The following is a 25,549-nucleotide window of genomic DNA, read 5'->3' as shown; positions in this document are numbered from 1 at the left end:
CTTGGACCTCCAGAGTAGGGAGAGGGCCCTTTGAGCTGAGAGGATCAAGAATGGCTTCAGGGCTAGCCCTGGTGGCCTAGTGGTTAAGTTCAGTGTGCTCCGCTTCTGCGGCCCAGGTTCGGGTCTGGTGCAGACCTACACCACTCGTCAGTGGCCATGCTGTGGCAGCGGCTCACATACAAAATAGAGGAGATTGGCAACAGATGTTAGCTCAGGGCAAATCTTCCTCAGGGGGAAAAAAAAAAAACAGCTTCAGACTAGAGATGACCTTTGAGCCAGGTCTTGAAGGACAGTTTGGATTTCAAAAGGCTGATGAGGACCAGAGGGCATTTTGTGTGGACAGTTGGCTCTTGCCATTGGGATGAAAAAGGCGTGGAGCTGGGGAAACAACGAGCAAGTTTGAGGAGGAGTGGTGGTCTAGCACGGTCTACGTGTGGGGCAGTGGGGTGAGATGAAGCCCTCTCTGGAGGCCTCGAGTGTCGGGTGTGGGGTTAGGTCCTGCAGTGGGAAACCTGTGGGGGATTTGCACAGGGGAGTGAACACAGTGCTGTGGGAGTGTGAAGGCGGAGTGTGAGCAGGAGCCAGGCCAGGAGAAGCCAGCAGGGGAAGGGCATTGCAAGAGGAGCTGAGAGCCTGAACTTAAAGTGCCAGCGACCACTGTTCCTCCTTTGCTTATTGCCTCGGGGTCTGCAGAAACACACCTCCTCCATTGTTGGTATTCACTGACAGAGGCCTGGTGGAAGTTAAGGCCATATCTCCTGACAGAGCAGTGGGAGCTTGGAGTTCATTCCTGGGAGGGAAGGGGCTGGGAACAGAGCCGCCTTAGCACTGAGCCCGGCCAGATGGCAGGCAGCAGCCACACACTACACCCAGGAGGAGCCCAGGAAGTGCTGTGAGGCTTAGCCAAGGGGAAAGGGTCAGAGGTTCCCACTTACGTCTTTCTGGCTCTGCCGGCAGAAAGGTCGCTTGCCAGCAAAACAGAACCCAAGGGAATTTGAATTGAGGGACATGAGAGGTGGGCCAGGCTCAGACAGCCTGATCCTGGGAAAGGGTGGATGGATGGTCAGGACCCTCTGTTGAAGTGTGGCTGTTTATCTGAAGCTGCTTGGAAAGGCTGCCTCTGTTTCCAGTTAGATAGTTTAAAGAAAAGGGAACTAGAAAATCATTGATGTTCCAGGCACTGAGCTAAGTATTTTATTTTATTTGTCCTTTTTAATTATACATAAAATATATGAGTATATTCTCACTGTAAAAGAACAACACAGATGAAGCTCATGTCTCCCTTGACCCTCCCGCGCTGTCCTGCCTTCCTCCCTGAGGGCAGTCTCAGGGACTGGGTGCACGGCAGTTCACCCTGTTTCACCCCTCCTTTGTCAGGGAATACAAGGACAATGCTTTGCTGGCTCAGCTAATCCAGGACAAGCTCGACGCCTACAAAGCCGATGACCCAACAATGGGGGAGGTAAGTCTGAACATGGTCCACGTGGTTCTCTCGCCAGGTGACCAGTGTTTGTGTGGCAGTCCTGGGGACAGCTGTTCCATAGCTCACTGAGCGTGCATGACTGCCACTGTTCCTGCGATTGGTGCAGTCTCCAGACCTTACTCAGATTTCACTAGTTGGTGCATGTGCTCGTGTGTGTGTGTAAATCTGTGCTATTTTATCACCTGTGTAGATCCATGTAACCACCGGTGCAGTCAAGACACAGAATTGTTCCATCAGTGTCTTGATTTTCAAACTGAAAATCCCAGGTCCTGGGACCACCAGGCAGACGGGATCGTGGGTCACCCTATTTGTAACTGAACCTAGGTGCTCTCCTTCGGAAGCCCACTTTGAACCCCAGCCACAGTTTTGGATCTGCTTCTAAGAACCCTCATTATGAAGCAGACACATTGGATTCTCACATGGTGTTTACTGGTGTTCCTGTCAAGTAGTAAATAGACTAGTCAGTGCTGTTTCAGTAGGTTTTACCTCAGAGTTCACTTCCTGCTGCCATCTTTTACAAGAGGGGTCACTAGGCTAGTTAGAGAAGCTGGAGTTGTTTGGAGTGGCTTGTGAAAGCCTTCCCTGTTCCTTCCTTCCAGGGCCCAGACAAGGCACGCTCCCAGCTCCTGATCCTGGACCGCGGTTTCGACCCCAGTTCCCCTGTACTCCATGAACTGACTTTTCAGGCTATGAGTTACGATCTGCTGCCCATTGAAAATGATGTATACAAGTGAGTATAGAGAACTGGCATGACTGCTGCTTTGCAGAGGAACCGGAAACACTTCTAACATAGGAAAAAGGACGTCCTTAATCCTAGGAAAAGCAGCCGCATTGATACAGACTTGCTAATAAGCTTGCAGGCTTTTCTGTGAATTCCCCGAATCCACATGGCATAACCAGCCAGGAAATCATGCCCCTTTTGGGGAGAACAAGAACTTTAGGTCTTTAGTTCATAGCTCATGTCACTTGAGTTCATAGCCTGCTTGGGTGTGTTAATGTGTTGATTTGTGTGTGTGTATCTTATTCAGAGTTTGAAACTTCTTTTTTTTTTATTTATTTTATTTTTTTCCCCCAAAGCCCCAGTAGATAGTTGTATGTCATAGCTGCACATCCTTCTAGTTGCTGTATGTGGGACGCAGCTTCAGCATGGCCGGAGAAGCGGTGCGTCAGTGCGCGCCCGGGATCCGAACCCGGGCCGCCAGCAGCGGAGCGCGCGCACTTAACCGCTAAGCCACGGGGCTGGCCCATGAAACTTCTTAATTATAGATCATGAAATATGATAAAATTTATCAACAGGAGTTTCTTACTGAACTTTATTTGCAGAGGAGCTATTTTCTTCATTATAAACATTTTTCTTGGCAGCAATCATCAGAAACTCAGTTTCTAAAAACTAATTTTTCTTTTTACAGAAACACTATATTGTTCTCAGGTCATTTATTTTATAACATTAATCTTAAAGATGGTTTCAAAATGAAGGTTCTAAAAATATTACTGAATCTCAGCTTTTCTCCCTTTTGGTACCTGTAATTCTTGCTTTCCTTTAGATGTTCAGGATTTCACATGTAAAAATATGCTGAGGGCCTGTTGCAGGTAGCTGCTGAAAGCTCTTTAGGTACCACACATGTGAGGATGGTGTCCCAGTCCTTTCCCAGAGAGGAACGAAGGTGATCCTTGCCTTTCCCTTATAAGTAACTCTGAACGCCCCCCCCCCCCCCCCCCCCCCCAGTAACCTGACTTCACGTCCTGAACCAGGTGTCTGTGGTGGTGCTCTTATCAGCCCACTCTGAGGGTTTTAGAACAGAACTTCAGGTCAATTGACTTTGACTAGAGCTTTGGGTCTCTTCCTGCCCAAGAAATCGCAGCCGTGTTAGTGCTGGTAGAGCAGACCTGATAGAGACAGCGACACGTCGGTGGTCGGGGGGCTTGTGAAATCAGTCATGTGAACGTCTTTCTGCTGAGGACTGTGGGCTCTTGTCTGTCATAAACCAGAGGAGACTGGGTGGATTTTGTGGGGACTTCTCCTCTCCAGGTACGAGACGAGTGGCATCGGAGAGGCGCGGGTGAAAGAGGTGCTCCTGGACGAGGACGACGACCTCTGGATAGCGCTGCGCCACAAGCACATCGCAGAGGTGTCCCAGTAAGAGCGCCTTCCCCACCCCTCCCCAGCTCCAGACGCCCCCCCCAGCTCCAGGCCTCACCCCACGTACTAGGGCCAAACCTTTCTCCCCGATTGCCATTGCTGAGGCACGTACTCTGGGCAACGTGGCAGAGCTCATCAATGGATGAATGTACTGCTTCAGCAAAGTCATCAACATGCTAACCAATGATGGTGACTCCCTTCTGATCTCCGAGCTCAAGCTACACCGGCTTCACCAAGGTTGCTTTTAGGATTTTTGGAGAGCATTTGTATACAGCTCTCTCCGCAAAATACTTTGTAAACACTGAACATTTAAAGCCAGTTTCTTCCATTGAAAGATCCAGACTCCACTACATACAATTCGATTTTCTTTTATATAGCTGATGTGTCTTGCTTCCCTGTTGTCACACCTAAAATTTCTGAGCAGGAACTGGTGTCTATGCACACTGGAAGCCTAAATTGCTCTAAAAATGTTTCAAAATGTTTCTAATACCTAAACATTGTTATAAGACCATTAAACTGTAGATAACAATTCTGCTTTCGCAGAAAGACACATTCTGCTACATTGAATGGGTGATAGCCTCAGGAAATTCACAAGGAAGAGTGAGAAAATAATACAGCCTTGGATAGTTCTATCGTTTAGAAAAGTGGTCTCCAAACTTTTTGGATCACTCAACTTCAGAAAAATGTTGCTTCATATTTCCAGTATTTAAATTTATTTATTATTTAAATATATGCTTTATTGTACTAATATGTATATTTTACAGCATATACAGAAACATAAATTTGAAAAGGATCAAGTAACATAAACATAAATAGATGTTATAATATTTTCTTCTCTCTTCTTGAATCATCTCAAATACCCCACTCTGGTTTAGAATATTAGTTAGAAAAATGATGTACCTCTCTCTCTCTCCTCTAAGAAAATCACTTTAAATCCACACCTTCCTGGCAGGAAAAGTCGCCATGTGTTCCTAAAGGAACTCTTGCCTTACTTCACCAGCTTCCACAGAGAGGTGCTCAGTGCTGCTTTGAACCTTAGCTGCCTCCTTCTGTCTTCCAGGGAAGTCACCCGTTCTCTGAAAGATTTTTCTTCTAGCAAGAGAATGAATACTGGAGAGAAGGTAAACCATACGCGTGCCCCAATGCCCTTGAAGTTAATCCCTGCGTTCTCTCCAGGAGCAGGGAGGAGGCCTCCTTGGCAGAAAACTAGTGAGTTAGGGGGTCCTAGTCCTCTCTTCCTCAAATATCATTTTGTCTTGTTTTTGCATTCAAGATTGAGATCGGAGCCCCCATCTTTTGATACTTATAGAGAGCTTCTTTTTGTTACTCTGAGGATTAATATTTATTGGTTTGGATCATGATTCATTTTAAGCCAGAAAGACTGGGAATCCTTTTTTAACTTGTGGTAGAATTAGAATTTATAACCTAACTTACCTGGGCCTTTCCTTATCCTGACTGTTTAGCAGAGGCGGCTTACCCATCTCAGTCAAGGGAAATGCAGCTCTGATTGTGTCACTCCCTTGCTTAAAACCATTTAGAGACTTTCTGTTCCCAGTAGAATCAAGCCCCCCCCGCTTCCCCTGTGGACATGCCTCACAGCACCCAGGTCATCGAGCCCCACAGACTCTCTCTAGTCCTATCTCTGCCTCCCTCCTTCTTGCCCCTGCCGTCTTGCTCCAGCCCTGCCTGCCTTCCTCGCCTGGGTCCTGCCAAGACCCTGTCCTTTGGTTCAGGCATCGTTTTCTCCGGGAACCTTCCCGTTTCCTCCCTAAACTGGTGAGGTGCCTCTGCTCTGTGCACCCACACTCTTGCTTCCCTCGAGGAGCGCTAATCCACTCAGTTGTAATGGCTCCTCTGCTAGATGTTAGCTCCATAAAGGCAGAAATTACTTCTTTTTTTTTGGGGGGGGGGGCTTGTATCTCCAGCACCTAAAAGTGTCTTGGCATAGAGGAGTAATTCAGTAAATTTTGGGTAAATGAATGGGATGAGGTGGGTCACACAGTTAGAATGTCAACAGACCCTTTCACCTGTCGGGATGCAGATTCCAGCCTTTTCTCTCCTTCTCCCTACTTGGTACCTATCGACACAACTACAGCCTTTCTACCAGGTTGGAATGTGAGCTGGATGCCGAGACTGCTTGAGCTGAGTCTGCAGAAAAGCAGTGTGTTGAAGAAAAATTGTTCTTTCCTGGCAAGAATTATGCTCTCAATAACTTTCTAGTCCAATAACTAAAACATAATTGCTAGACTTCAAAGTTCACTTCCCCAACTTTAAGACAGTGATGGTATTTGGAAAAATAATTTTTTGAATTATTTGAAATCTAAACACATGTGATCTTGTGTTTAATGGATTCATTTCAAGAGTTACAGAGCGTGTGCTGGGGAAGTCTGGTGCTGGCTGCTGTCCTGTCCTGCGCCCAGTGTGCTTGCACAGCCTCCTAGATCAGGGCCCCTGGAGTAAGACCATTTGCTGTCCTTTCCCTTGCAGACCACCATGCGGGACCTGTCTCAGATGCTGAAGAAGATGCCCCAGTACCAGAAAGAGCTCAGCAAGGTATGGTGATCCGAAATGATCGATTTGAATCGTGAGTAAAAACAGCTGCAAAGAGACTTCTCAAAGCCTCATTGCACTAATCGATTCATTGAAATTCACAGAGTTTGTCATCTTCAATATTTATTAGAAAAAAAGGAAAGGCTGGGATAGACAGCTTATTTCCTATGACTCTCTTTTCTCCTCTTCATCTTTTTCTCTCTTCGTGCTTCCTATTCCTCATCCCATGGGCCTCTCCACACGGCTGCTTGAGTGTCCTCACGACCTGGCCACTGGCTTCCCCCAGAGCGAGTGACCCGAGAGAGAGCTAGGAAGAAGTCACAGTGCCTTTTGTGTCCTGGTCTGGGATGTCATGTATCGCTTCCTCCACACTATTCGTTAGAAGCAAGTTGAGTCGCTAAATCCAGCCCACACTCAAGGAGAGGGAATTAAGCTCCACCTCCTGGAGGGAGGAGGATCAAAGAATTTGTGGACATGCTGTGAAACCCACTTACCTCCCTGCCACCGTAAAGGATTTCTCCTAACTCTTGACTCTTTCAAAATGTGGTGTGTCCTCTCCTGACACAAAAACTTCTCCCTCGTGGTGTTTGTGTACCTGCCTGAAGGCCTGTTTTATCTCTTTTATGAGGCTGGAGACTCCTTGGTGCCTGGCACAGGGTTGATACATAGTAGGTGCTCAGTAGATGCTGCATGAAGCAGCGAGTGGTTCCTTGATCACAAACTCTCTGCTTTTTCCTAGTATTCCACCCACCTGCACCTTGCCGAGGACTGCATGAAGCATTACCAAGGCACCGTGGATAAACTCTGCCGAGTGGAGCAGGTAGGGCCTTTTCCTTCTCTTTCTGCCAGGCCCATTTACACAGCTGAATTGTAATGTTTGACCTTGAACATCCTGCAGAATCATAGGATATAGAGATGGGGAAGCCTGCTAGATCGCATTGTCTCAACTCTGGAACCAATGCGGTGCCGCTCTCAATGGTAGGGACTAGACTGGTCTGGAATGCTGTGCCATTTGGGTTTTGCATGTCTGACTTTCCAAAGGCGCCCTTTTCCCTGGAATAGCTGAAGAGAGATGTTTGGAGCTCTGAGCCCTACACTGGCAGGCTGGCTGAACTTTATATTCCGAGTGTATTTTCCTTCTGGCCTGGCCACACCAGCTTTGGAGACCTAGGAGCTGAAAGAGGATAGAGCAGTAGCAGGCCAGAATTTGCCCGCAGCCTCACCCGTCACAGTTAATACTGTAAGGTGAGAGGCTGGGATTTGAGCTCTGTCACTGACGTGTTTGATGTGCCTGTTTCTCCGCTTTACTTTCTTCATCTGCGAAGGGAAATAACAGTGCTACCACATGTTCCAGGAGTGTTGCGTGGTCACTAATCCTGGCACTCCTTTCAAGTGTGACAACATTGCCCAGCTAGGGGCAGCTTCTAGGGCAAGAGAGGGCATTAAATGATTCTGAAGCCTCAGCTGAGGTCCCTTTTCACAGAAAAAAACAACTCAAATTCTCAGTGTGGAGCTAAGATTTAAATCTTCTAATGTGATATGACAGGCTCAGCTCAGGTTTCTGATTCATTGACTCTCTTCTCTGAAGAAGTAGTCCTGCTAAAACCCATCAATTTCACAGGTGATCTCGGCAAACACAAGGTGTTGTCTCCAAAAGAACTAGACCATCCAGAAAATAGATTCTCCCTAGATCAGTAAAAATGCAGTTGGGATTAATCCTTGGAAGCTTAAAAATTTTCCGAAGTGCTCAATAGTACTTGTTGGACTAGTTACATTTAATTTGACTTTTAGAGAATGTTAGAGTAAGGTCTTGCTGAACAAACGTCTCTTAGGCTGGTGGTAGGACCGAGAGGTGAAAGGGCCGAGGAGAGGTGCCCTGCCTGCCTCGGACCCACACTGGGAAGAGACCCGAACTTGAGATCATCGTTGTTGTGGACTCCTGGGATCTTGAGAGAAAAAAGGGAACCTTCAGGCAACCTCTGTGAGAGCTACAGAGGAACTTAACAGCCGCTGCTGTCTGAGGACAAGACTGAATGGTTCTTGACTTGCCAAGACTGATGTGCTGCTTTCTCTGGCCTGTCGAGAGCCATCTGACTCCTGTCTGAGTCGTAAAGTGGGGGCCCGTAGACTGGGCTGACTTCACTCTTTCATCCTCAGTTCTTCTGTCAGCCTTTCCTCCCCGTCTTCCTGGGTTGGATTTACAGGTTTGGGAGCCCTTTTTTTTTTTTTTTTGTGAGGAAGATCAGCCCTGAGCTAACAGCCGATGCCAATCCTCCTTTTTTTGCCGAGGAAGCTTGGCACTGGGCTAACAACTGTGCCCATCTTCCTCTACTTTATATGGGATGCCACCGTGGCATGGCTTGACAAGCTGTGCGTCGGTGCGTGCCCGGGATCCGAACCGGCGAACCCTGGGCCGCCAAAGCAGAGCGTGCACACTTAACCACTACGCCACCGGGCTGGCCCCTGGGAGCCCTTTTTTTTTTCTCCTCACCCTAGAAGTGGTTGGAAGATTAAAAACAGGTTAAAAACCTGGGTAGTTAAAACTCAAAAAGTGTGTCCTTCAGTACTGGGGAAGCAGAGTAGAGAGAATCTAGCCAGGCAGAGGCACCTTAACATGCCAGAGCTCTTCCTGTGTGGGCAGGGCATCCGTTTGAGCCCCGATCCCTCAGCAGGGCTTTGTACCTCTAGGGGACCTCCCAGGACTGAGGCTTGACCTGAGGACTTGGCACAGGTACACTGGCCCTCACCCGAGGGAACAGCCTTCTTTTGAACAAGATGGCAAGTCATTGTGGTTTCTGTTTTTGGACAGTGAAACCTGGCGCTTTCGTCATTTCTCACAGATGCTATAAAAAACAATGCTAATTATACCAGTGCTGATTACAGTGCGTTGTGAGAGTAGAAGTACCCATGTGAGACCTCCCCCAGCCAAGCTACAAATCCCAGACCTTCGTGGACCACCAGTTTTCTGATAGTTACCATCTATCCAGACTGTCTCCAGAAACGGGGCCAACGGGGTGTGCTTTCTGCAGGACCTGGCCATGGGCACGGATGCTGAGGGGGAGAAGATCAAGGACCCCATGAGGGCCATCGTCCCCATTCTGCTGGACGCAAACGTCAGCACTTACGACAAGATCCGCATCATCCTCCTCTACATCTTTTTGAAGAACGGTAGGAATGGTGGGACAAGAGGAGGGACAGGCCTTTCCTGGGGAAACTGGGGCAGCCGAGAGAGAGAAGACAAAATGGGAAAGTAGTTAGAAGACATGGAAAAGGGTATTTAATAAGAAGACCCTACGGGCTCTTTATGTCTGGGGAAATGTAATGTAAGCAAATCAGTTGCACTGGAGGCTGAGTATCCCTCTAGAATAATCTAAAGTTAATCAGAGCTGTGGGATATGTGATAAGAGGACAGGGTGGGGGGAGCTGGGAGGTGGGAGGGCGCACTGGCTTTATGGCCAGGTTATTAGAGCAGATCTGCCAGATACTTTTTACTTGCATCACATTTGTAATCTGTGCCTTTAAATAACTGATTTTTACCCGTATCGTAGTTGCCCATAAGTGTCCATTGTACAGAAGGTGGACACAGAGACTCTCTTGTCTAAGTTGACTCTGAAGCAAGCTGGGGCTGGGCAGGGGTGGCTGAGACGCAGGAGACAGGTGGAAATATAGACGATGAGGGGCAGTTGATGATCACAGCCCGGGACAGAGTGGCCAGAGTGGAATCAGAGTCCTGATCTTGTCCTCTTCTGAGGAGGAGAAGGGGCAGGCGATTGGCTTTGCTTCTGGGTGTGTGACGTGCAGTGGTGGGGTGTGGTGATCGGGGTTTTGTTCTCTCAGGCATCACTGAGGAGAACCTGAACAAACTGATCCAGCATGCCCAGATCCCCCCGGAGGACAGTGAGATCATCACCAACATGGCACACCTAGGGGTGCCCATCGTCACAGACGTAAGGGGCCAGCCTTGCATGGGGGAAGGAGAGACAGATGGGAAGCTGGCATGTCTTATCTGTTCTCCCCAGCTTACTTAAAGCAGCTTATGATACACTCACTCAACATTGAGAAAGAGAAAACAGGTAAAATCAGAGGAATAAAGGTAGAGAGTGTAATAAAATAGAGGTCTAACACCAGAAACCCAGATGTGTGTGTCAAGGAGTCGCACAGTCATTCAAGCTGAGCTGTGTCTGTGAACCAGCCCAAAATAGGAGTCACGCCAGCTCTGCCCTTCCTATCCTGAGGTCGGTCCGGCTCTGCCCTTGCAGACCTCAACTCGGCACCTTCTGAGGGTGAGAACACAACACTAGCGTCAGGAAGTTTTGTCACCTTCGTTCTGCACCAGCGATGACTCAGAACCAAGGCAGGGCAGGTTGTGTGGGGGCCCGACCACACAATGAGCTCTGGAAGGGCCAGGGCCTCTAGAACTTGAGGAAAATGCCTAAGCACTCCCCAGAGCGCTCTGCTGTGAGGATTGCTTGTCGGAGCCCCACTGTGCGCTTCCTTCCTGTGAGGAGTCTGCTCACGCAGCAGTTGGCTCACGCAGCAACTTGATAAAGCCAGAGCAATGAAGGCGCTCCTTTCGGAAGCTTCGAGTCAAAAACTTGCTTCTGGAGCCACCAGACCAGAGACCTGTAACCGGAAATTATTTGGTGTTTTTAGACCCTTGTTCACAAGAGCGACCAGAACGAGAATGAAGAGGATTCACTCAGGGCCGGCCCCGTGGCTTAGCGGTTAAGTGCGCGCGCTCCGCTGCTGGTGGCCCGGGTTCGGATCCCGGGCGCGCACCGACGCACCGCTTCTCCGGCCATGCTGAGGCCGCGTCCCACATACAGCAACTAGAAGGATGTGCAGCTATGACATACAACTATCTACTGGGGCTTTGGGGGGAAAATAAATAAATAAAATCTTTAAAAAAAAAAAAGAGGATTCACTCAGTACATCCCGTGCTGTTGAAGCAAAATCAAACAATAAGTCACACCCAAAGGAGTATTTTCTCCTATAATCAGCAGCAAACTATTTTTTTTAACTATGTGGATTTTTTTTAAATGACACTTGTATATTTGACCCACATTTGCCATTTTTCACAGCTTTAAAGAACCAAGTTTGCTCCAGGTTCTTGGGCTGAGCCCGAGGGGCATATTTTGGGCGTTTCCAGGAAAACCTCCCCACTTATTACTCTCTGCCAGTGCTGACTCTCTGAAGGGAGTCCTTGGGAGTGAATTTCCAGGGCCCGTGTGGCCCCGACCCAGAGTCTGATCTGTGTGTGTTTCTGTTCAGTCCACGTTGCGTCGCAGGAGCAAACCAGAACGGAAGGAACGCATCAGTGAGCAGACCTACCAGCTCTCACGATGGACCCCGATCATTAAAGACATCATGGAGGTCAGTGGGGAGGGTGGGAGGGCTGTGCTGAGGGGCAGCCAGGGCCCGGGCTTTGCACTTGGGGGCCCAGATGCTTCCAGCCTCACCTGCTGTTGGGCAGCGGTGACACCCCGGGGTTTTCTCTCCTTGAGGATTTGCATCCAGGTCTCCGGAGCTCTTTCAGGCTTCATGGCATGCTTGTCCTGAGGGTTGATGAAGGGCAGTCCCAAGAGACTGCCAGACATAGATCCCCAAGATCTGTATGATTTAACCCCATGTTAGAGACCCTCCAGTGGTACTGCTTCCAGAGGAACCAGACACATCACAGCATGTAAAGGTCACATGAGTCACGAGCTCCATGCTGAGGGTGCGGGTGAGCCACGAGGCACACCTCGGCGGGCGTGGAAGGGCCTCCGGGGTATGACCCGAGCCCACCCCTCCTCTTCTCCCACTGCTCCTCTCCCTCAGCCTCTACGTCAGCCAGAGACCCTCCAAGCATGTTTCTGCCTCTGCTCTTCTACTCAAACCCATCCCCTGCCTGGAAAGCTCTCGGTCTCCTTTCCGCTCCCCGAATCCTGCCTTCCTTCAAAGCCCCCATCAGGTCTCAGCGTTCCGGTCCAGTGCCCACCCGTCTGATTGCCCAGCACCACACAGGCCTCCCTGGGCTCCTGTGACATGTGTCGGGATTGCCCTTTACATGTGTGTATGTGCTCGGTGTTTTGGGTCATCTTTTTATTTCTTGGTCCTGTGCCCTCAACTGACATGTCTTCCTCCAAGGGGCCGTGCCTTGCACATAGTAGGTGTTTCATAGTCGTGAATGTACGGTAGCCCTGTGGTGTCCCTCCCCTCTCTCCTTGTGGTGCGAGGAAACCCTGCTTAGAGGCCTACTCCGCAAGATCTCTGGGAGAGAGCTTGGAGATAATCTGTCCGACTCCTGCACTTGACAGGTGGACAAGACAGGGGTGCAGAGAATGGAGGGACCCGCCCAGGATCCCTTCATCAATTCACAGCAGTCCAGGTGTTCCCACTGAATTGTACGTTAAAATATATATTTAAATATATAGAGTGCGTCAGCTTCCTATTTTTAAAACCCACAAACCAAAAGAGGGGTGAGACATCTAGAAACCATTACATTTCATTGCTTGGTGAATAGACAAAGCCAGCCCCTCTGTCTCATCCTTTCTTTGTTCTCAGCTCCCTTTTCCTCCCTCTTCTCCCCAGTCCCACAAAGAGACGTGTGTAGGCTTCACACGAAGATTTCTAGGCAGTGGGGGGTGGATAGCTGGAATCCACCCACCAGATAATTAGATCCTTGGAAACTCAGGGTCTAAGGCCTCCCCTTGCATGAGAGACTGCCTGTGCCTTGTTTCTACAAGACTGATGGCAGGTGTCAGGAATTTATTGGATAGATTGCAACATTTATAACCTCACATAGATTGTAAAAGAGAAAAAAAAGAATAAATTGGAGGGGAAGCAAGAAAAATTAATGTTTTTTTTTTTAAAACTTCTCTTAAAGAGCAGACGTAAAAACTCATCTCAGTGTATCAGCTGGTTCCGGAGCATCTGGTCCATGCTGGGCCCTGCACTAGGCACCCTGCAGCAAGCAGAGGGCAAGGAGGGGTTCTGGAAGTTGCAAACCTGGGCAAGGTTTTTGCTAAGTGACTTGTTCCTTGAGTCGGCTCGCCTGGGTTCCCATCAACCCTTTTCAAACCGATGGCAGGCCCAATCTCGCTCTCTTTTCTTTCCAGGACACTATTGAGGACAAACTCGATACCAAGCACTACCCTTACATCTCTACCCGCTCCTCTGCCTCCTTCAGCACCACCGCTGTCAGGTAGGTGAGAATCCCTGAGCAAGCAAGGGGAGAGAAGGTGGGACCGTCTCGGGTTGGATGTCGGCTATATGGTGGTCCTGTTGTGACTCGGATGATCTGTGAGAATCCTGCTGCTGCTTCTCATCACAGCCAGAGTGCAGGCTGAGTCCTCACAGTGGCCCATGAGGCCCTTCACCCTCTGGCTTCCCCTTCCTCTCTCCTCCCTTCTGTCACTCCACGTCAGCCACACCAGCCTCCTTGCTCCTCCCTGAAAACACCAGGCTCTCTTCTGCCTCAGGGACTTTGTACTTGCTGTTCCCTCTGCCTAAAATGATCTGTCCCCAGATTTAGCTGCATGGAACGCCTCTTATCTCATTCAGGTCCTTAATCAAGTATTACCTCCTCCCATCTTCCCTAACCATCCTGTTTAAAATTACAGTACACCAACGTTCCTAGCAGCATTATTCGTAAGAGCTCAAAAGTGGGTATGACCCAAATGTCCATTAACTGCCGAACAGATAAACAAAATGTGGTGTATTAATTTCATGGAATATTATTTAACCAAAAAAAAAAGAACAAAGTACTGATCCATGCTACAACATGGATGAACCTTGAAAACATTATATTAAGTGAAAGAAGCCAGTCACACAAGTCCACATATTGCATGATGCTATTTATATGAAATGTCCAGAATAGGCAAATCTGTAGAGACAGAAAGCAGATTAGTGGTTGTTGGGGACACGGATGGAGGTAGGGGAATGGGGAGTGACCACTAAAGGTACAGGGTTGGGCCGGCCCCGTAGCTTAGCGGTTAAGTGCGTGCGCTCTGCTGCCGGTGGCCCAGGTTCAGATTCCGGGTGCGCACCGACGCACTGCTCCTCTGGCCATGCTGAGGCCGCGTCCCACATACAGCAACTAGAAGGATGTGCAGCTATGACAGACCTATCTACTGGGGCTTTGGGGGAAAAATAAATAAATAAAATCTTTAAAGGTACAGGGTTTCTTTTTGGGGGTGATGACATGGTCTAAAATTGATTATGGTGATGGTGCACAAGTCTGTGACTATACTAAAAACCATTGAATTATACACGTTAAATGAGTGAATTGTATGATATGTGAGTTATCTTTCAATAAAGATGTTACAGAAAATAAAGAAAAAAATTACAGAGCCTCCCCCAACACTTCCCATCTCCCTTCCCTGCTCTATTTTTCTCCATAGATGACACCAACACTTAGTATATTATTTGTATTTATCTTATTTCCTGCCAGTCTCCCTCAACTAGAATGTCAGCCCCCTGAGAGCAGAGATTGTGTCTGTTTTATCCTCAGTGCCTAGAGCAGAGCCTGGCACGTAACAGGCGCTCGGTGTATTCTGTCTTCACTTTTGATTAATTGATTTTAGTAATTAATTAAAAAGGGAGATGAATACATCCTCTGCATAGAGCCACATTTCTCAGATTCATTCTCGATGGAAATGTAGATAATGGAAATGTGGATGCCTTGGGTTTATTGGGTTTCTGCCACCTGCCTGGTGATGCTTAGACATTTCTCAGCTTCGAGCTCTGAGTAGATAGCAGTCCACACTTCTGTCCCTGGGTTCTCCAACACTGTTTTCTTGCATTTCGCCTCCACACTCGTCTCTGCCTCCCTCATCTGTGTGGTCCAGGTTCCTCCCTGAGCCACAGCAGTGTCTGTTACCTTTCCTGAGTGGCAGCTTCTGTTTTTCTCTGACAGTAAGAGCTTTGCTTGGCTCCTGGAACAGGCAAAACAACACATGAGCTTGGAGCAGGAAAGTCACAGCCCCAGAGAGGGTGACCTGTGGCGCTGGTGTGACACACAATTCCAGGATTAACACTCTGTGTGGACTTCTTTGTCCCTCTTCCATCCTTGGCCCGCCCGTCCTCTTTCTTTCCTCTCCTCCTTCTGTCTTCACTTTTAGGCCTTCTCCTGGGCCTGGGCTGGAGGCCTGCATGGCATCTGTGGCATTGTGCATCCCCTCTGGAGGCAGTGATTATTGCCAGCTTTGGAGTAAAATACAAAATCCCCAGTAGTGCCACAGCCAGGCTGTGATCGCAGACTGTCAACTGATGGCTCAGGCAAAGAAAGTGGCTATGGAATTCTCTGGCTTGGCCCCAATGGGCCCTCAGTGCCCTCAAGATTTGGAAAGTGACTGATGCTGTCGTGAGTCAGGGAGAAGGGCAGAGATTTCACTGTCCACAGGAGGCTCGCTCTCCTTGTTTTGTTTTCATTTTTGTTTTGTTTTCCCCATTTTCTTAACCTGGAAGCAACCTATTTCTCATTGTTTCTGAGGACAAGGTGAAGACCTACTGGGGGCAGTCCAGGGGGCTGGGGGGCACCTCTGGGAACTGTCCCACCACTGAACTGTGTGTCCTTCAGGAGGCAGCTCAGTGTCACCTCCTCTGTGACGTCACCTTCCCCAGTGACGCCCGGAAGGCACTAGACGGTCCTTCCCTATGTTTGTCCCTGTGGCAGAGCCCCTCTCCATCATAGCACGATTCGAGCCTGCTTCCTTCTCCCCACCCTCCCAGCGCCACCCACCCCAGTTCAGCCGCGAGCTCTTGGTGGGCAAGGGCCACATCTCACCAGGGGCGGCTCCTTGCTGCTGGGGCGGCCCCGGCCTGTGAAGCTCTCAGTGCACATCTGTCAGTGAGTCAGTGCGCCAGCCTGAAGACAGGCCTCAGACTCTGTCGTCACTGCTCACTGGCAGCAGCGTGTCCCGGGCAACCCTAGAAACGTGAACAGTCGGGGCTAGAAGCCTGGATGAATGCCCTAGAAGTTTGACCTTCACACGTCAAACTTTAAAGCCGACCTGAACCTGTCTGTTGGCTACTTGTTTCTAAGAGAGTGACGAGGTCACGCACGGGCGCTTGCAGTAATTCTTCTCCTGGCAGCCAGAGCACTCGACAATTTGCACTGCAGTTCATTCAGCCAACGCTTACTAAGCATGTACTGTGTTTGGGGCACTGATGTACAGAACGAATGTGTCAGCAAGTCACTGAGGCATGAAGTGACAAATACCCTAAGTGCAGGTAAACGTCATTAATTTCTCTCTCTCCCCCCCTCAGCGCCCGCTACGGGCACTGGCATAAGAACAAGGCCCCGGGGGAGTACCGCAGTGGTCCCCGCCTCATTATTTTCATCCTTGGGGGCGTGAGCCTGAACGAGATGCGTTGTGCTTATGAGGTGACCCAAGCCAACGGCAAGTGGGAAGTGCTAATCGGTGAGTGGGGCGTGTTTTCTCGGGGGCAGGGGCTGCTTCACTGCACCTTGACTCCATCCCATGCTTCGTGTGTCACCCTGTCCTCGATCTCCATCGCCCCTGCAAACGAGGTCTCTAGACCCGCTCATGGACTGCAGGAGCTGAGGGGCGAAGGGCTCCTTCCTCGTGTCTGCACCGTTTCTCTTGACGAGAGGCACTGCATGTCGGGGGAAGGGCCCAATCGCGGACTCTGACAGACCTAGGCTACCTTCCTGCTCTGCCACTGCCCAGCGGTCACCTTGAGCGAGAGCCTCGGCTCTCCAGGCTGCGACTTCCTTACCCAACAACATGGGGTTAAGAACAGCCACTTGCAGGCTTGAACTCGGCCTGAGGGGGGCTTGTCAGTGCCCTGGCCTTGGGCCTCACGTCCAGAAGATGCTCAGTGAATGGAAGGTAAGATATCACCCCTCCTCTACTGTCAGTCGGTGATAGACAGTCATGGTGTGTGAGCAGATACTGCCCAAACATAGTGGCCTGACTGCTGGACTCTCGTGCCCCAACCACTTCCTACCACTTCTAGGTCGATCATACCCTTTCTAGTATTTCCTGCTGGTTTTCCAGAAGAAAGAAGCAACTCATAAGAGCTGACTTAATGCAGCAGGAGATGTTTCTCCTCTTTCGTGCCTGCAGGAGCTTCCACAGTTTCTAGGGCTGGAAGAGGAAGCGTGAGCCAAGAAAAATCTCACTTGCTCCAGATGCCTGCCTTTTGTCTTATCTTTCCCTTAAAATGGAGTTGCTCCTGCCCGGGGTGCCTCTTGATATCGATTGGCAAGAGGCTATCAGCACGTGCCCTTTCCCCTTATCTCGATAAGGTGTGTCAGTTTTATACCTCCACTTTGGGGTGACCAAGTCACAGTGCTCCCCAGGCTCTCAGAGTGAGCAGGTTCTGCGGACCAGTCCATATGGCCGTTCCTGGGTCTATCAAGATGGACCTGGCATCGTCAACCCGCCTTCTTGATACCACCATTCAGTGGGGAGATTGGACATTCCCTCCGCCTCCCCACTGCCTGAAGCTTCCCCTGTCTGGTCACCCTTTCTCCCTGTATTGTTTTCTCCTTTTTGTTACGTAGGCCCCTGTGATGAAGCTCTCTCTGTTCCCTGCTTGCATACATGTTGCATGAAAGTGTTGGATAGTTCTCAGCTCAAACACAGCTGTCCTGGGCAGAAGCTGTCCCAGCCAGGCTTGGGTGTAAATCCCCCTCTTCAGCTTGGCCCTGACTTGAGGTTCCCTGTGGGGAGGTGGAACCCTGGGGAGGTAAAGCTGCCCGTGCAGATTCACGGGGAGGCCTCGTGCAGACAGCTGACGTCCGCTGTGTGGCCTCGCCCGCTTTGTGCATGCCCACCGTGTGTGCGTGCGTGTCCTGCTTTCTCGTACCTCGTTGGCTGCATAAAATGTAGGCCTAAGTTGGCATGTACCTGTGACGTTCCTTTGTTCAAGCAGTCAGCTGGCCTCTGTTCTCCTGCAGGTTCTACTCATATTCTTACTCCCACCAAATTTCTCATGGACCTGAGACACCCCGACTTCAGGGAGTCCTCTAGGGTATCTTTTGAGGATCAGGCTCCAACAATGGAGTGAGAGCCAAAGAAACAAAGTAAAAGCAGCTTATTACAGAAAAGAAACTCTTCCACTCTGAAGGGTTTTCTTTGATTATTCCGTCACTCTTTTTCGTTCTTTTTCCCTTTTCCGTTTATTATTTCTTTGATTTTCTTTCAACGAGAAAATGCTTGCAGTTCTTAACACCGATTGAAAATGTGTCCGATGCTGCCTTCACACACCCTGCCACGGGAGCCTCGGGGCCCCGGCTTGCCAGCTCCCTCGTGCCTGGGGTCACCTGCCGCTCAGCCGGCCAGCTGTAGCCTGCTGGGTTCTAAACCAAAAGTGATAATAACAGCCGTGAATGGTCCTCCAGAGGGAGCTGGAGGTTGAGGGATGCTGGAGCATGGCGCCCAAGCCTGCTGGCCCAGGGGTGAATCTGTGGGCACGAGGCAGAGAACGCAGAGTGTCCTGGTTGTGACGTGGTGTGGGAACTGAAGAGTGAGGCCAGCAGGTGTTCAAAGGATGCTTGTGTCCAAGAAGCAGAAGTCCAACGGAGATACCCATGGGCACCTGATCGGGAGGAAGTCTTGGCAGAGAGTGTCAGAATAGACTCCAGGTCAGGGGGAGGTGGACATGCAAATCCCTCTTTCCCAGGACAGGCACTTATCCTGATGAACAATTTATAAGGGGTGATGGGATCACAAGCCACCATGAACTTAGTGAACTCCAGCCATCAGTGGAAAGGGCTTGTGTCTCATGTTCCTCTGGGCAAAACAGCACTTAATAGTGATTTGCTCTTCAGTGACTTGTTTTTATTTTAATTCTCCTGTGGATTCTTTCGGGAGTTGAGTAATCACAGCCCTACTCCCATTGAAGTCTCTTGGTCAGATCTGAGAGCCTTTGGGTAGAAATCTGTTCTTAACACCGTGCTGTTTTAAAGAGCGTCTTTTCCTCTCTCCCACCACGCTTGTCCCTTATATCAGCTTCCCAGGAACCCGTGGTCTGTTTGGTAGACGATCCAGGTGTTGTTCTTGTCCTCGTCCTTCCTGTCTCTCCGTCCTTCATGCGTGCTGGGAGCCCCCTGTGAGGTGCTGAGATGGCGGGCTGATGCTGAAGGGCCCCACCACAGCGTTAGTCCTTCCTCAGCTTCGTTTCCGCTCTGTGATGAGGCCACATTTTGTGTCCCTGGCTTCATATACGCCACTGATGATGGACCCTGAAAATGCCCCCTCCCCCTCGGCTAGGCGTGGCCCGCTAAGTCACGGAGCACGAGTCACCTGTGAGCAGTGGGGAGACCTGGACTCTTGCCCCAGCTCTGCCACGAGCACCTGTGACCGAGGGAGATCGTTCCCCCTTACTGGGCCACCCTATGCGGGTCACAGTGGGGCTGAATCGCAGGGCCCCGAGGCTCCTCAAAACTCTGACTGGCTGTAATTCAGTAATTAAGATTGGTGACTCAAACCGTGCAATCCTGCCCGCTCCCGTGCACTCTGGTGAACCTCAGGGGAGTGGTCCATCCGAACGTTGGCTAGGGAATGTCAGAAGCGTGCGTGTTTATATAAAGAGAATGTGCTCTGTCCTAAAAGGACTTGCTCTAAAGGTTGAACAGGAGGCAACCTGTTGATCTCCTCCCCTTTCCTTCCCGTGGTGGCCGAGAGATGGCTCCCCCAGGGCAGTGGTGAGGTGAGAAACAGCGAGTAGTTGTGAGCCAGGACGGGGGCTGGTTATGGCCCTGGGCTGCCTCTGCCCAGGCTGCCTTCCCTAGAAAGCGAGGCCAGGAGGGTGGTGAATAAAAGCAATTGTTAAAAAACATCATCTTTTAGAAGCCTCTCGGCAGGTTGGGGATCAGAGACACCTGGTCCAGTGTGCAGGTGGCAGGGAGGTGGACGGCATTTGCTGCAAGATGTATTTTAAGACTTCTAGAAGGACAGATGTTCAGTCGAGGCTGCAGCAATAGCAGACCAATTGCAGGGTCTAAAAGAATCACAAACCCAGACCCCCAGGGCTCCTGCTAGCTTTCGTCATGGGATTCCCTGCTTCAGAAGAAGCCTCTCCTTCGCAGACTTTTCCTTTGCTTTATGTCCGATCAGCAGAGAGGCTCTTGGCTGCCATGAGAGCAAAGAGAGCGCGGGTAGACTCTGGTTGTCTAGTCTTGGCTTCTGAAGTGCTTTGTTGGGCAGTGTTGGATTTTAGAGAATCCAGTTAAGAAAAAGTGAGGCACAGAGCCCTAAGAGCTGGGAGGTCCGAAGGCAGATTACCATCTGACCTGCCTCATCCTATTGTGATTGTCCAGGTGACCAAAGACCAGGCGGATTGTTGCAGAGCTGGGGGTGTCTCCTCCCAGACACCTGTATTTGCAGGAACTTAGCTGTTAAGAGAAGATGAGTTTCCCACTCAGTGGTGAATTAGAGCGTCCCCAGCAGGCCCGTGTGTGGGTGCCAGGACCTCGCTCTGTCCTCCTGGCTCCTCTGTCTCCTGGAGCTGAGGCCGGTGCCCCAGGTCTGGTGTAAAGAGACCAGGCGTGGATCGCTGAAGTGCACAGTTACCACCAAGCCTCATCTTAATCCTCCCTAATTAGTCATCCCCCAAAATTGTCTAAGAAATGAACTCTTTTGATCAGGTCTTCATCTCTACCCTCTGGTGGTGTATGTTAAAAGTACTGGTCACTGGGGGATGTCCGAGAGGCTGTCAGAGGCTGAGGAAGGAGGGCTGAACAGCTGGATTAGACTATTATATGGCACTTAGACTTGGGAGGAAGTTTTTGTTTCTTTATATTGAATATTTGCTTTATTCCAGATTGGGGTCAGGCAAGTTTCATTTTTCAGGAGGACTCAGATTTGTATCTGAATTCAGAGCCGAACCCTGGCCCAGCTGCTGTTTAAGCATTCACTTACATGTCCATTCGGGGGCCAGGAGGCCACAGGGTGCCCGGAACTGAGACCAGTGGCATGGCTTATAGGCCTGGCTGTGCCCCCAACCCACTGTGAGTGAGCACGCCATCACTCTGGGCTTCATTCTCCATCTGTGAGTGCGGGGTGGGCCAGACCGCTGTTCTCCAAACCTGGCAGATCACCAAACTCACCTGTGTGAATATGCACATTCCCTGGTGCCTCCCTGGATATTCTGAGTCAGTAGGTCTGTTTCAGCCAAATCCGGGAACGACTAGACCAGCTGATTTTAAGGACTCTTCTGATTTTCAAATTCTATCAGGGTAGAAAGAAGGATTTTGTGCTAGCAGAGCTTGCTCTGTCTGGCCCACAGCCTGACAGACTTCTGGGTGACTTGGTTTTTGGAGACCACTGTTCACCTGTCACAGTCTTCCAGTTCTGGAGGGTAAGAGGGACCCTGAGAACAGTAGGACCCGCTTGCTGTTCCAGAAGACCCACATGGTCAGATGCCTGTGGGTTCAAAATGAGAACGTTTGCAAAATGTGGACTACAAACTCACCCAGCCCGATTTGCAGTGTTGGTGGTGGTGAAAAGCTTAGCCATGTATCAAAACAGTGCAGGTGATTGGGTGGCAAGAACTGGCTCTCAGGTGGTTTATATTAACACCAGCTGGTCTGGGTCCTTTAAAGAGAGCGGGTGAGTTGGGGGAGAGCCCCAGAGGCCTCGCTGGTTGTCCGATACTCTTGGTCCTGGAAGTTTTCTTCTTTCAGTCAAAGACTGGGAACACCAGATGGTCAGCAATCAGATAATATCAGAAAGTTCTAGAGCATGGATTCCTTAACCTCTTTTTGGCTTCTCCCAAATCCTGAATTTGCATGTAAGCAAAGATAGGGAGTGCCTTGGGGTGGGCATCTGATCAGAGGCCCCTTTTGACTTTTCCTCTAAAGCGAGTCTGCCTTCTTGTGTCCTGGAACTCAGTGGATGGCAGGGGAGGGCGTTAGGGATGGTTTCTCTGGCGTGTACACTGTTATTGCCTTTAGCTGGGAAGTGCTAATCCCCGCACAGAGTACCCAGCGGCTGTCTTTCAGAGTGTAGACACAGACTGCACCAAGTTCAGGTTTGTCTGCAGAATAACGAGTCGGCTTTAGAGCTCGGGCTGGGCAGGCTGCACGCTCAGGGCATCATGCTCAGCACCCACAGGAAGGAGCCAAGGACTGGTTCCTCCTCAGAGCAGTGACCGGGCTGGGGCCTGAACTGCACAGCGTGGGCTGTTGGAAGACGCCCGTCACTCGAGAGAGGGCTTTACAAGTTTTCTGCTGGTCTGGACTGACTGGGAAGGTTCAAGTCTTGTGGTTCCAGTAGTCACGGGTCAGCTGAGCAAGTAACCGTCAAAGGCATAGGGACCCTGGTATTTGGAATCACTCCCAACAAGCCAGCCGAAGCCTGTCCTCAGGGTGGAGCTCTGGCATCGTGTAGTTTCTGCTCCCTTCCTCCCAGGAAGGCCTGTTCCCTTGCCCGCATCTCCCGGGAGGCACATTTTCAAGTTCGGACGTCTTTTGTTCAGTTTCTCCCACCAGGATCTCTTTCTTTGAAGCCCACTGCTGCATGCGTGCAGGCCTCATGTTCACACACCAGTCACTTCTGTTCTGTTTGAGTAAGTCCATGTCCAAACCACACAATCCATGCATCTTTTTTTACTGCACTTATTAGATCTCTCTCCTTGTGAAAAAGGACTTCATTTATTTTTATTTTTTATCTTTTTATTTTTGCAGTAGAATTATATCTAATTCCATTAGCTTAAACTTTTGCAAGCATTTCCAATCTCTTACAATGCGCGGTCTCTGCAAGGTAAGGCCTCAGGTACCTGGCCCTTTCCCTTTCACACCTGAGGTCCCACCCACCACGTCAGGACCAACCAGCTGGCTCCTGAGGTCAGTGGCTTCCCCCAGGGTGCTCTGCCCACCAACTTCCTCCCTACCAGGCACCATTCTTTCCACACACAGTCCCCCTACCCACACCTGCCCCGTTCCCAGCCTTTTCCCCTGCCATGAGGTTTGGAATTTCTCTCCCTAGCTTCACCTTGAGTTCAAGAGCGATTTAGAAATGCAGCTGCCCTGTGCCCTGGCCCATGGCGCTGAGCCCCGATGGAGAGGCCAGCTCCTTCCTTGGTACAGCCTGGGACCCTGCCTGAGCCAGAGGATGTGTTTGTTTATCCACAGTCCCCAAATGTCTCCAATGGCTATGGTGACATGGCCCCAAACCCCAACCCCCAGCCCCTCCCTGCTTCCACTAGACCAAGGCCAGGGTGGGGGTGGGGGAATGGATGCAGATCTGGGAATGGAGAAGAGCAGGAAAGGAAAAAGTGTTTCAAACTACAGCGGGCAAGCTCACTGTCTTTTCTGCCTCCCCCAGGATCCACGCACATTCTCACCCCACAGAAACTGCTGGACACGCTGAAGAAACTGAATAAAACAGATGAAGAAATAAGCAGTTAAAAAAATAAGCCACCCCTCCAAAAAACGAGCCCTCTTCCCACAGTGCTCCTCGGCCCCTCCCACTGACCACCTTGGTTACTTTGCTGCCCCTCTCCCTCCATTGCCTCCCCCGGCTCTGCACGCCCTGGCCAGCACGGTCACCGCTGCGTTCTTGTGTTTAATGATGGCCTCTTCTTCTTTGAAACAGAAGAAAATAATGCATTGTGTTTTTTAAAAAGAGTATCTTCTGTGTGTATCCTAAGAGGAGAAGTTCATGTGTGAGGGACACGCTGCTGGAGAAGCTTTGGAACTGTTTAGAGTGAATGGACACCTTCTCCCTGTTAGTTCTGATTCCCCGACCTTGTACATAACCCAGTGCGCCATGCGCAAATTGCTTGAGTATGGGAAGGTAGACATTTGAGGATTTTTAAAAACGTGTTTTGGGTTGTTCATGTTCTTGTTGGGAATCATAGAGATGTCTGTTCTTGGAGTATTTCAAACGGGGGATTAATCTGTTATCTTTGCTCCAGTTCCTGCCCCTCCGTGCCAGCTCGCATCCAGATAAGCTTGGAAGGGAAGATCAGGCGACATCTCATGAGGTTTGAACTAGAACCAACCTCTGCTCTCTTCAGTGGCTCTTTTCTTTGGGGCTGTGGCTGGGGGTAGGGGTGTCCATGTGAAGTCAGGCTGGGTGCCCGCTGGTGTCCAGCCTCTCACCAGTCTTCCCTGGCCCATGTCCACAGCGCTGTGGCCCTGAGGGAAGGTGTTCTGCAGTCTAAGTCACCGTGCCCGACAAATGAGGAGCAGGCATCCCATCGGGGGCCTTGTTCTCTTGGAGAAGTGGTTAGGCCTGATCCTTTTGACCAGACGCCTTCCTTCCCTGGGCATCACCCCGAACAGAGCTCCTCTTCCTTAGTGGGGTTAGCCTGGGTAGAGCTCAGGGGTCAGAATGGACTAGAACAGAGTGGGTTCTGCGGGCTCCTGGTCAGAGGGCCCTTTCCTGTAGAGAGCGTCCGTGCCCCTAGGACTTCAAACCACCTGAGGAACAGCCCATTGGGTTTATGCAGACCCTGTTCCTACTCAGATTATCCTCAGTTTAAGATACTTCATAATACTTTATTTTTTGTAGTATGGGGTCCTATGTCGTCATGCTTGTAAGAGAAAATGATCGTTTTATTCTCTGTATAAAAACTTAGCTGTATAAAACTTAGCTCTAATGCAGAAATTTCAGAAGCAAATGCAGGAAGGATGTCTCGCCATCCTCTCAACACAGCAGTTCTCCGGTAGTGAGCGCACCGATTGTTCTGCTGGTTGTCGCGAAATATAATGACAGTGGAAGTCACAAAAATGTCCCCTGCCCAGCCCCCCGCCGCCCTTTAACTCCCGCAGACCGTGTGTATATTACTGTCTCGTGACGTTGTTGCAAACGTGGTGTGTGCTAGTTCCCCAAGGCCCGCTTTCCTTTCAGAATACGTGCCCCGCCCCACCCCGTTAGATGCATTGTGGTGTTCTCTTCTCAAGGCTCTGAAATCTCCCCTTTGCACTCAGATTAGTTTTCAGGTCTGTCTCTGCTCCTTAAGATACCTGATTCCCTTAGGACAGAGCTGTAGGTACTGGCTTTGCTTTGTTTCTCACTGTTACTGCTTGTTCCGTCCCCTCCCCTTGACCACACAATGCTTTTGCTTCAGGACCTTGTTTGTTGAACATGTTGGTTTTCCTTTCTCTGTTATTTATATCAAAATAATTTATCAAAAGGATATTTTAAAAAAAACGAGTCTGTCTTGAAACTTGTTTACCTTGAAATTATCAGAATCTCAGTGTTTGAAAGTATTGAAGCACAAACATGTATCATCTCTGTACCGTTCTGTACTAAAGCACTCGAGTCTAATAAATAAATAAATCAGCGCCCACTCGCGGTGTCCCGGGTGATTCCTGGTCTGGTTTTACCTTGGGGAGTGGAAGGAGAAAGGCTTCTGCAATGGTCCACGGCAGAGGAGACCAGCCACCCCCAGCCATGGCTTGGAGTCTTCTG

The 25,549-nt window shown here is 50.0% G+C and overlaps 1 protein-coding gene across 1 annotated transcript in view; it reads left to right on the top strand.

Annotated features, from left to right (window-relative positions):
• Positions 1–25,421, top strand: part of STXBP1 (syntaxin binding protein 1) — a 67,853-nt gene extending 42,432 nt beyond the window's left edge. Inside the window, exons 8-19 of the mRNA XM_004423482.3 lie at positions 1,378–1,462; positions 2,083–2,213; positions 3,513–3,620; positions 4,684–4,744; positions 6,111–6,176; positions 6,913–6,993; positions 9,203–9,341; positions 10,011–10,120; positions 11,445–11,546; positions 13,274–13,359; positions 16,425–16,579; positions 23,456–25,421. Coding sequence (XP_004423539.1) covers positions 1,378–1,462; positions 2,083–2,213; positions 3,513–3,620; positions 4,684–4,744; positions 6,111–6,176; positions 6,913–6,993; positions 9,203–9,341; positions 10,011–10,120; positions 11,445–11,546; positions 13,274–13,359; positions 16,425–16,579; positions 23,456–23,538 — 1,207 coding nt within the window. The 3' untranslated portion in view covers positions 23,539–25,421. The remainder of the gene's footprint in view (positions 1–1,377; positions 1,463–2,082; positions 2,214–3,512; positions 3,621–4,683; positions 4,745–6,110; positions 6,177–6,912; positions 6,994–9,202; positions 9,342–10,010; positions 10,121–11,444; positions 11,547–13,273; positions 13,360–16,424; positions 16,580–23,455) is intronic.
• Positions 25,422–25,549: the final 128 nt, after the last annotated feature.

Source organism: Ceratotherium simum, chromosome 29 (assembly GCF_057802395.1).
Source record: "Ceratotherium simum simum isolate JZ-2026a chromosome 29, ASM5780239v1, whole genome shotgun sequence".
Taxonomy (NCBI): Eukaryota; Metazoa; Chordata; class Mammalia; order Perissodactyla; family Rhinocerotidae; genus Ceratotherium; species Ceratotherium simum.
This window is presented reverse-complemented; position numbering and strand designations above follow the sequence as displayed.